Source organism: Sprattus sprattus (assembly GCF_963457725.1).
Source record: "Sprattus sprattus genome assembly, chromosome: 12".
Taxonomy (NCBI): domain Eukaryota; kingdom Metazoa; phylum Chordata; class Actinopteri; order Clupeiformes; family Clupeidae; genus Sprattus; species Sprattus sprattus.
In genome coordinates, this window is record NC_137910.1 from 4,767,161 (window position 1) to 4,779,660 (window position 12,500).

The 12,500-nt window shown below is 47.3% G+C and overlaps 1 protein-coding gene across 1 annotated transcript in view; it reads right to left on the bottom strand.

Annotated features, from left to right (window-relative positions):
- The window catches only part of LOC308372927 (semaphorin-4G-like), a gene marked incomplete at its 5' end in the record, with an annotated part of 32,747 nt that overhangs the window by 11,575 nt on the left and 8,672 nt on the right, over positions 1-12,500 (bottom strand). Inside the window, 7 exons of the mRNA XM_080848282.1 lie at positions 1,820-1,995; positions 6,560-6,714; positions 7,778-7,891; positions 8,188-8,281; positions 8,707-8,805; positions 9,143-9,205; positions 9,899-10,089. Of these exons, the coding sequence (XP_080704408.1) occupies positions 1,820-1,995; positions 6,560-6,714; positions 7,778-7,891; positions 8,188-8,281; positions 8,707-8,805; positions 9,143-9,205; positions 9,899-10,089 (892 nt within the window). The remainder of the gene's footprint in view (positions 1-1,819; positions 1,996-6,559; positions 6,715-7,777; positions 7,892-8,187; positions 8,282-8,706; positions 8,806-9,142; positions 9,206-9,898; positions 10,090-12,500) is intronic.

A 12,500-nucleotide genomic window follows, 5' to 3' on the forward strand; every position in this document is an offset into this window, starting at 1 on the left:
AACCAAACATACAATCCCCTTCTCATACACACACAAAAAGACCGGCACGCACACGTACATGTAGACACACGCACGCACACACACACATAACAAACATACACACACACACACACCTCCAAGTCTGTTTCTATAGTCAAACAACAGCTGTAAACAAGCTGTATCTGTGCCCTGTGGGGGGGGGGGGGGGGGGGGAGAAAGGGGGAAAGAGAGAGAGGGAGAGAGAAAGAGAGAGAGATAGAGAGAGAGAGAGAGAGAAAGAGCGGGAATGAGAGAGAAAGACAGAGAGAAAGAGATAGAGGGAAGACGGCCCCCTCTATGAATAAAAGATGACTCTCAGGACCCAGGCAACAGCACGGAAACCTGTCACACACACACACACACTTGCGCACGCAAACACACACACACACACACACTCACACACTGTCAGCGATTTTAAGATCCCGATTAGAATGCTGGAAGAGATGCAGGGCCTAAGGAGCATCAGCAGTTCTGCTCGGTCTGAGGAGAGGAACGGAGGGATGGAGGGAGAGAAAGAGAAAAAACAACAGAGGAGGAGGAGGGAGAAAGAAAGGGGGAAAGAGAGTTAAGGAAAAAGACGGGGAGATAGATATGAGAATGGACAGAAAAGAAGAGAGAATCGCAATAATGGAACATGACAAGCATTAGAAGAGCATCACAGAGAGAGAGAGAGAGAAAGAGAGAGAGAGAGAGAGAGAGATAGAAAGAGAGAGAGAGAGAGAGAGAGGAAGAGAAAGGGGTCCCAGGCGTGCGTCTTGAGCAACAGGCAATCTGATGATGAGTCTGGGCTGCTGTGTGTCACTGGCACGAGGGTTGCCCAGGGGAATCTAATAAAGCCTATCGATCACTCCGCCTGCCTCTGGCCGTCAGGGCTTACACCTGCAGCTGCTTCAACACACACACACACACACACACACACCATGAGACCACACTACAGACACCTGCCATGCTTGGCTTAACCAGTCCCCTGGGAGAGAGACAGAGTGACGGAGAGACGGAGAGAGAGGGAGAGACGGTGATAGAGGGAGAGATGGAGAGATGGAGAGACGGAGAGACGGAGAGACGGAGAGAGAGGGAGATTGAGAGACGGAGAGAGAGGGAGATGGAGAGACGGAGAGACGGAGGTAGAGGGAGATGGAGTGACGGAGAGACGAAGAGAGAGGGAGATGGAGAGGCAGAGACATGGAGAGGCAGAGAGCTGTGTGCATGTAAGGAGAGATGAGAGGGACAGGCTGTAGTTGATGGATTATTGATCCAGTTGTTAAGCAGCTCCACTGGTGGTAAGACATGTAAAGTTCATGCACTTAAGGCCCCATGTGTGCAGGAACATTCACCTTCACAACCTCCATCATTCCTTCACCTCTCTCTCCCTCTCTCCCTCCCTCTCTCTCTCTCTCTCTTCCTTTCTCCCTCCCTCTTGCTCTCTTTCTCTCACTCTCATGAATTTTGATGATTAGTGGAGCTTGGTCTGGAAATAAGACTTTGGATTAAATTTAAAGAAGTGTGACAATTCATTACAGGACATGATTGGAAAAAAAACATTTACAGCAGTGGGGGAAAGACGAAAAATTATGTTATGGGTCAAAGTTCACTTTTGTAGAAACACTTGCTAGATGTTTCCCATTTCAGTTTATGAACGCGATGGAAAATCTCTCAAATTTCTCCTGCTGGTGTCAAAAACTGCATGCCACCAACAAAATGACCACCATCCTTCTCTTCTCTCTCTCCCTCCCTCCCTCCTTAACTTTTTCTCCGTTTCCCTGTGTCCTCCTCTCCTCTCCTCCCTCCCCCATGTTCTTACCATTCCAGGCCAAATATCCCGTAGAAGAGTGTGTCGCGTGCGGAGGCTCCGCTGAGGGTGAAGACGCTGCGCAGGACGTTGAAGTGGAGCTGGTAGTCGGGCAGCGAACAGACGAGGCGTGCCTTCAGGAAGGACGTCCACTTCCTCTGCAGTGTCAGATGGCCCCCATGGTCACCCTGCAGCACACACACACACACACACACACACACACACACACACACACACACACACACACACACACACACACACACACACACACACACACACACACACACACACACACACACACACACACACACACACACACACACACACACACACACACACACACACACACACACACACACACACACACACACACACACACATACATACATACATACATCCACACACACAGATGGAGATAACAGAATTTATACACATCCCGTATCATATTTCATATAACTTGCTTTTTTTCAAAATTTTAAAAATTCTATATTCTCTTTCAACTACACCATTTATACACATTTCCACATCCTTTTCATCTTCTAGCCGTCCCCTACAATTCATCTTCGAACTTCAGAGTACTTTTATTCACAATTAAATTGCTGACCATCAGAACATCTCGACTCATTTTCACTTTTAGTAAAACCTTCTCAGCACAGCCTTCAAATATCCATACTTCCAAGTCAATAATTTCTCGTTTAGTTCCCAAAGTGGGCATTAAAAGCAGGTGAGAAGGAGGGCTACAGGGAGAGAGAAAGAGAGAGAGAGAGAGAGAGAGAGAGAGAGAGAGAGAGAGAGAGAGAGAGAGAGTAGTGAGAAGGAGCGCTAAAGGGAGAGTGGCATGGCCTCCGAGCCGTAATGAAAGACTCCCTTAATGCACTGGAATGGAACTGGCTCTGAAGCAGGGCGTGTGAGGGCAACGCTGTGAGTAGGGTGGAGAGAGAGAGAGAGAGAGAGAGAAAGAGTGAGAGAGAGTGTGAGAGAGAGTGTGAGAGAGAGTGTGAGAGAGAGAGAGAGAGCACTGAATCACACACACACACACACACACACACACACAGAGTCCAATCTGTCATGCAAATAAGTCGAACACATTGTAATGTAACGTAAATTACTTCTCTCCAGCACCACACAGCCGGGGGAGCGACTTTCCGTGCAACTCCCTGACATAATGAGCGCGAAAACACCACGCTCATCGGAACCCCCGGCCAAAATATCCCTGCGCACCGCATAAGCTAGCCGCACCCGCGGGACTATCACGCTAGTCGCGTTCCAGCCCTAATGGAATCGAATCAGCTGCGGGGGCAAGAGGGAAACCGCCACGGCGGGAAATCAGGAGCGCGGCCAGCTCTTAAGTAGGGTCCACTCCGGCGAGTGTGTGACTTGATGTCTGAACGGATGGCTAACTCCAAGCCGCGAGGCACTGCCAACTCCCGTCTGCGGCCAGAGAGGAACCGTGGGAAATGAGCAGCGCTCGCAGTCGGACAGGCCTACTGTTCAGAGACCTCAGCCACTGCTCCAAAGGATTGAGGGATATGGTACACCGAGTTTGGAGGAGAGGGGCAGGCATAGTAAGAAGACAGGAGGAGAGGGAGAGGAGGAGTAGGAAGAAAAGAGTTGTACCCTGAAAAACAAAACAGGCAGAGAAAAGTCTTTTGACTCTGCAGCGATGCCATACTCAAAAATACATACAGTACCAGTCAAAAGTTTGGACACACCTTCTAATTTTTTTGAAAAGTTTATTCTTTACTTTAATTATTTTCTACATTGTTGATTAATACTGAAGACATTTAAACTACGAAATAACACATATGGAATAATGAACTGAACAAAAAAAAAGTGTTATCTACCATGTAGAAAATAACAAAAATAAATAAAAAACTTCTCAAAAAATGAGAAGGTGTGTCCAAACTTTTGACTGGTACTGTACATAGGACTTCATGCTGTATGTTGCATGACTGAATGGCCTCCTCTTTAGCCCTTTACAACAAATGGCTTCTTTAAGATTATCTGAGGAAAAAAAAATTATTTTCATTTCTCAACTCTTGGGTTTCAGGTCAGTAAGCTGAACTTTTGGAGTGACTCCATCTACACGATAATCCCCTCATTAAAACTACTGAACTTGTAAGGAATTAGAAAAGGGAGAAAAAAGGGATTTAACAGTTAGAGTGAATCCAACAGCAGCACCAATAATAACACTGACGCAAAATCCCCCCCCCCCACCCTTCTCAAACACCATCTGAACTAATCCCAGAGGCAAAGGGCCAAGCCTTACTAAAGCCTCCCAAAACTCTGCCCAGCATTACAAATGTGCACAGGGCAGTGCTATGCACACAGCACACCTGACTTGACCAACTGAATGGTGACATGCATACATAACACAATGAATGCCACTGGACCACTCAAAATGCAAATGGTCAAGTGCATAATGATACACACAATGAACACACTGCCTGGGGCGCACACACACACACTCCAGACACATGCTAACTAACACACACAAGGGTCTAAGGCACGCCATCATCACACTCTGATGGAATGGCACACCCACTTACTTCTTATCACAGGGACGTGCACAGGAATTTTGAAGGGCAGTTGATCTGCCCTGGAAAAAAAGGGGCCACACGTCAATTTTTGTCACCGCTGCTGCCACGCCCCCGTCCCCTGATCGCAAATTTTGCCAATATCATTTTAAACTCTCACTAACCGCCACTGCCACGCCCCCGTCCCTGATCGCATACTTTACAAATATATATATTTCCTTCGGAGGGGCAACTTCAGTCGAGGAGAGCAAACGGGCAGTTGCCCCGAGCAACCTTAGCCCCCTCCTGTGCAGGTCCCTGCTCCATCGATACACTCAGCTGCTTCACACACAGAGAGCACAGAAACACAGTGAAGCCAATTCAGCCCTCAGTAATAACCCTGCTGCTCCTTTTTGCCATCTGTGGAAGCAGAAAAGACACACACACACACACACACACACACACACACACACACACACACACACACACACACACACACACACACACACACAGACACAGACACAGACACAGACACAGACACACACACACACACACACACACAGACACACACACACACACACACACACACACACACACACACACACCAGGTTTGGGTCCCCATCAGATAGACCAGCGCAGCAGTGTTTACGAAGAGCAGGGGGCACCAGCCTAGCCCCTCCAGCATGCCCACCGCCCGAGGGCATGAAGCTGAGATCGCGCCCCAAGGTGACCGTGCCAGGAGGGAGAGATCTGTGCGTCGTCCCCCTGGCCATAATGTGGATCATCAGCAGCCTGGCAGCTGTCTGATGGCCATCTCCAGGAAGAGGAGAGTAAACTCCCAAATGTGTCACTAGACTCTCCAGGCCAGAGACGAAGGCTTTGTGGATTTACTGGGAAACAGGCAAGCTGTGCTAGAGCTGTGGTGTCAGCAGAATGGGGATATGTGTTTCAGCAGAACGGTCTCAGGAAGACAAACACAATTAGATGAAATTCACCCTGCTGTTCTTGTAGAGTTTTTGGGCTGAACTTTGGGCTGAGGACATACAAGATAGGAGAAACTGGGGGATGGTTTGAAAGCTACCCCTCGTTAAAGGTATTCTACTAACTGGTAATGGAAAGCAATAAGAAGAGTGATCCATATCCTCAAACATGAGGAGTAATGAGCTCAATATATTCCCTTGATTGACATGTGAAGAAGATACTAAAGGGCACCTTGAATGCCTCTATAGTGGCCAGGCCTGATGGGAATGGCAACGCTAAACCGATACTAATACATACATACACACACACACACACACACACACACACACTCACACTCACACTCACACACAGACACAGACACATTCACACACACATTCACACACACACACTCACACACACACACACACACACTCACACACACACACACACTCACACACACACACACACACACACCTACCCACACACACACAGAGACACACCAAATCAGGGGAATTCTGGGTTCAAAGAGTTCAAAGTCTTTTGTATCATAAAACAGGCACACACTCATACAAACATAAATACACACAGAGAGGACAAGGCCAGAACACTAACTCATAAAAGACACTCCAATGAACTACGCTCTGAGGGATGTCCTAGGGATGTGCTACACACACACACACACACACACACACACACACAAGCACACACACACACGGCTATTTGCACACACTGGAAAACCCTGTTCAGTGAGTGAGTTAGTGAGTTAGTGAGTAGGTGTGCTCTTTAATCTGTGTAGTTGTGAGGGATATTTATAACCCCTGGGCTTTTAAGTGTGTGTGGTGTCACGACCTGAGACAGAACCCTAGACTCAGAACTATATACAGAAGCCATCAAAGCTGTCAGCAGCTAATTAGAAACACTAAGAACATTATTCTGGTAAGTTACAGAAAGCGTTTGGTCCCCATTTTCAAAAACGTTGTGAAGGATTTCTAGCTAACTTCCACTAGACTTGGCCACAGTATGAGCTGTTTTTACTCTGTTCCTCCCCGAGGTCAGATGAGAAGGTGAGAAGATGCTAGGTGTCTGAACATCCTCTACCTTCGAAGAACTCTCACAACCCCAGACCCTATAGCGTAGCTAAGGCACTCAGTTAGGAGTGTTGCACTGCTCACAGCAGCAATTGCAAAAGCGGTGTATGAAAAAATGTGCCAGACAGAGACGTGAGAGGAGTGTAAGTGCTTTCTCAGTGCAGCAGGCGCTCTCTTGTGGGTCTGACCTTGCAGACGCGTGCCACCCGGGCCACGCGGCCCTGACCACTGAAGGCGCTCGGCTCCTGGCTCTTCTCCGTGAAGAAGAAGTAGATCTTGTCGTCGTCGCCCACGGAGCTGTTGACACTCTCGCGCACCAACGCAGAGCCCACAAAATCCGCTTCTACAGGAGCAACAGGCATACACACTATGAGCACTCTGATGTACAGTAGATGTATAATAGAATATAAAATTGTATAATAGAATATGAAATTTATATAATAGAATATGAAATTGTATAATAGAATATAAAATTATATAATAGAATATGAAATTGTATAATAGAATATAAAATTGTATAATAGAATATGAAATTGTATAATAGAATATAAAATTATATTATATTATATCATACACATAGTGTATTACATTTAGAGTAATGCCATATGCAATAAAGCCTAAGGAGATGATGAACGCTGACTTCCAGGAATAGTTAGAGTGATTTAAATAGAGTGATATAAATCCTGAATGTGATCCAAAACCACTCATTTTATGTTCGAGGGCTGACTGTATGAATGGCTGGAGACTGTTCGGATCATGATGCAGACTGTTGTGTATTAGAGCTAGGGGTGGGGTATTAGAGCCTTACAGCAGGGCAATAGAGGTGGGGTAATAGAGCCTTACAGCAGGGCAATAGAGGTGGGCTAGGGGTGGGGTATTAGAGCCTTACAGCAGGGCAATAGAGGTGGGCTAGAGGTGGGGTATTAGAGCCTTACAGCAGGGCAATAGTGGAGGGCTAGAGGTAGGGTATTAGAGCCTTACAGCAGGGCAATAGTGGAGGGCTAGGGGTGGGGTATTAGAGCCTTACAGCAGGGCAATAGAGGTGGGGTATTAGAGCCTTACAGCAGGGCAATAGAGGTGGGCTAGGGGTGGGGTATTAGAGCCTTACAGCAGGGCAATAGAGGTGGGCTAGGGGTGGGGTATTAGAGCCTTACAGCAGGGCAATAGAGGTGGGCTAGGGGTGGGGTATTAGAGCCTTACAGCAGGGCAATAGAGGTGGGGTATTAGAGCCTTACAGCAGGGCAATAGAGGTAGGGTATTAGAGCCTTACAGCGGGGCAATAGTTGAGGGCTAGGGGTGGGGTATTAGAGCTAGGGGTGGGGTATAAGAGACTGTTGTGTGGCATGTATTTGATGCAGATGTGTTCTGGACATGTGTGCCCATGTAGCTGTGCAGGCGGGGCTGACCCAGGAGCCATCTTGTGGGGGCCTCCTCTGTCTTGATGGTGGGGGTGGGAGAATTCCTCCTGATGTCAGGAGAGCTCCTGAACTCGTACTGAGAGGCCGTGTACATTTGCTCATCTATGGAGACACATGCAGACACGCGCGTCATTACATACAGCATGTGGGTACAGTAACATACAACGTGTGTGTACGAACACTCAGAATACACACAGAAACGCTTCACACATAAACATTTGCTTTCTCTGCTTGTTTCCATATCAAATTAAAATATGACTGGTGAAATTAAAATATACCACAAGCAACGGTGCACTGAATTTCACATAATGAATGAAGGTATTCCAGTGGAATAGGTTAGCTTCTTATAAACACAGACGAGTACAAGAGGTCATTCCCCATGCTGCCTGCTACTGTACCTATGAGGAGTCCAGTGTAGCCTTTAGCTGGGTCATATGGACACTTCTCGCGTCCCTCCTCGAAGCCTGAAGAGATCCTGAACTTCTCTGCATCCTGAGGAACAACACAAGACAGTCCAAACATGCTGTGAGTCCATACTGACAGCAATCGCACAGGATTCAGGGCTGCGTGTCAAGAAGAATGACAGATTCAGCACACTAAAACTACAGCTAAAGCAACTCTATTTGAAATATCATAAAAGATAAGATCAAATAAGACTAAAAAGGATTATATTAAATACATTAAAGCGCTTCACTGACACAGTGCTTTGCAGAAGCTGTCAGAACATGTCTGGCTCTAGAGTTATTTCTTCATCTTTTCTATTTTCGGCTAAGAAGGACCTCCTGGGAGGCACAAAGACAACGAAAAGTCTTCTTCATGTTGATCGATTTGAAAGAAAAGACTTAGTTTCGCAAGAGAGAAACCAAACAGATTCTCTTTCTGCAGGCTGTAGGCACTGATAAGTGATCTATGCTTACAATATATGCGCAGAGGGGCTTGAAGGCGTGGGTTCCACACATGTACAGGTGTGTGCTGTTGAAGCGCTGCAGGAACCGGATGTGATTGAAGCACTCGGTCTGTGGAACAACAACAACAACAACAACAACACAGATCAACAAACAGTTATGTGTATGTGTGGTGGTATGGACGTATGTGTGTGTATGTGTGGTGGTATGGACGTGTGTGTGTGTATGTGTGGTGGTATGGACGTATGTGTGTGTGTGTGTGTGGTGATATGGACGTGTGTGTGTGTGTGTGTGTGTGGTGGTATGGACGCGTGTGTGTGTGTGTATGTGTGTGTGTGTGTGTGTGTGTGTGTGTGTGTGTGTGTGTGTGTGTGTGTGTGTGTGTGTGTGTGTGTGTGTGTGTGTGTGTGTGTGTGCGCGCACATGTCCGACTTGGACATTGGCCTACTTTGTTGTCTCGGCCCTTATCCAGGCACTGCTTCTTCTGGTCAGCTGATGCGTCCCACGTGATCTGAGGGGAGATGACGGTTCATCAGGTTGTTGGGAAAGGAGGGAGGAAGGAGTTCTGTGTTTTACAGCACTAAGTCGTCTAGAATTATCTAATTTAAGTGGGCTTATGACGTTAGACTCATAGTCAGATAGAGATCATGGGAAAGGAGGCAGTATTGCCACTCGGCAAGATTACTCTCGTCATAAAAGCCAAAGCAATAAAGCAATAAACAGAATAGCTTTGAACTCATACGCGATAACTTAGGTAAATATAGGCTCACTGATTCAACTGTTGTATGAGCACTGTTCTGTGTGTGCTTTCAAATTGTTCTACATTGCCCATGGCAAACACTTCAGTTCAACATGGAGTCACTCTCATTCTTATGACAGAATGCATGTTGCAATCACTATCAGTCAGACTTAAATTTGCTTTATAAAAAACCACCAGTGCAAAAACTGCGATGTCAAGTGTTTTGCAATAAGGACTAATTCATTAATGGCTGGTGGTTGTGTTGTTGGTGTCTGGTGTCACACACACACACACACACACACACACACACACACACACACACACACACATGAACACACTCGCACACACACACACACACACACACACACACACACACACACACACACACACACACACACACACACACATGAACACACACACACACACACACACACACACACTGTGTGTGTGGAGGCTGCAGCTTACTGTGCGTGGAGGACTGGCTGAGATGTTGCTGGCTGGTAAGGCGTAAACAGCACCCCTGGCTCCGACATACAGCACGCCTCCCCCTCCACCTCCTCCTCTCTCTTCGCCTCCCTCAGGCGCCTCCTTCTCCTCCAACAGCAGGGTGCTGTAGTTCACCACAGAGCCTTGGAACCGCTCACACCCGAGGAGCCCTACACACACACACACACACACACACACACACACACACACACACATACACACAGGCACACACACATTTTGAAAATATTCCAAACTTATGGAACAGAAGCTGACACTGAATTTGCAATGATGAACTCTTCTGCAGAGCTTGGCTTGACTATAAGAAATTATAGTCAAGCCAGACACACACCCAAGAACACATCTTAAAAACACACACACATACATTATGTACACGTGGAGAGAGAGAGGAAAACAGTCAGAGGTGTAGTATAAACACACACGCACACACACACACACACACACACACACACACACACACACACACACACACACACACGTACACACACACGTACACACACACGTACACACACACACACACACACACACACACACACACACACACACACACTCACACACACACACACACACACGCACACACACGCACACACACACACACACACACACACTCACGTACACACGTACACACGTACACACGTACGCACACACACACACACACACGCACACACACACACAGCAGTAAAGGAATATAATGAATATGAATGAGGGCTGGTAGAGGACAGCTGTGTTACTGCGCTCAGGTTTGGCTGAGTTGTGAGGTCTCTAAATCAGGGGGTGGGGTGACAGCAAGACATCTAATGAGCTCACGCCAGAGAAGAGAAGAGAAGAGAAGAGAAGAGAGGAGAAGAGAAGAGAAGAGAAGAGAAGAGAAGAGAAGAGAAGAGAAGAGAAGAGGCAGAGAGAGGAGGAATACGCCCAAGGGATAGGATGGATAGAGAGATCACGCTAAAAAAGAGAAGAGAGAGAACGAGAAAAAAGGACAGTAAAGCAGTGAAGGGAGAAATTGGGGAGATTTCCTCTCCAGCCCAGCTCAGCAATGTTATTCTAACTCTCCCACTGAAAGTCCTGCTTTGGGCATAATGGCCCTGATATACCCTCTCTTCTTTCATTCTCTCTTTCGTCTCTTACTCTTTCTCTTTCTCCAGTCAAAGCTGGTGGGACTGAACCTGGAGCCAATCCATATCAAACTGAGAGGACAGTAATCCCACACACTCACACACACACACACACACACACACACACACACACACACACACACACACACACACACACACACACACACACACACCACACATGTGCAGTGGTGCATACACATATATCTGGTCACTGAATCAGCAAACACCTCGCTCCTTCAGGGCAGGTGTACCCCACCTTTACCTGGTTTCATACAAACACACACACACACACACACACACACACACACACACACACACACACACACTGAGAGAGGGGGGGAGGAGGTGGGAGGGAGAGAAAGAGAGGAGGGAGAGAGAGAGAGGAGGGAGAGAGAAAGAGGGGGGAGCAGGTTTGAAGGAGAGAGAGAGGGAGGAGGGAGTGAGGGAGGCAGAAAGAGTGAGAGAGAGAGAGAGAGAGAGAGAGAGAGGGGAGGGAGGGAGGGAGATAGAGGAGAAGACAGGCAAGCACAGTGTGTTGTTCCAGTGAACTGGTAATTAGTGAGCACAGTGGCAGAGCACATTCCCGCTGTTGGCCCTGCTGCAGTACTTCCTCCCTGCTGCAGGCCAGCACTGGCTATGAGCGAGGTCTATGAGTTCTATGAGGTCTATGAGTTCTATGAGGTCTAAGAGTTCTATGAGGTCTAAGAGTTCTATGAGGTCTATGAGTTCTATGAGTTCTATGAGGTCTAAGAGTTCTATGAGGTCTATGAGTTCTATGAGGTCTATGAGGTCTATGAGTTCTATGAGGTCTATGAGTTCTATGAGGTCTATTAGCAAGACCTGAGAGGTCTAAGGTCTATGAGCGAGGTATGTGACGTCTGTGAGGTCTATGAGCGAGGCCTGTCAGGTCAATGAGGTCTATGAGCGAGGCCTGTCAGGTCAATGAGGTCTATGAGCGAGTTCAATGAGGTCTATGAGCGAGGTATGTGAGGTCAATGAGGTCTATGAGCGAGGTATGTGAGGTCAATGAGGTCTATGAGCGAGGTATGTGAGGTCTATGAGGTGTATGAGTGAGGTCATTGAGGTCTATGAGCGAGGTATGTGAGGTCTATGAGGTGTATGAGTGAGGTCATTGAGGTCTATGAGCGAGGCCTGTCAGGTCTATGAGGTCTATGAGCGAGTTCAATGAGGTCTATGAGCAAGGCATGTGAGGTCATTGAGGTCTATGAGCAAGGCATGTGAGTGAGGTCAATGAGGTCTATGAGCGAGGCATGTGAGGTCAATGAGGTCTATGAGCGAGGTCTGTGAGGTCTATGAGGTCTGTGAGGTGTATGAGGTCTTTGAGGTCTTATTAAAGGCTACGAGCGAGGTCTGTGAGGTGTATGAGGTCTAGGAGCGAGGTATGTGAGGTCTATGAGGTCTGTGAGGTCTTTTTAAAGGCTATGAGC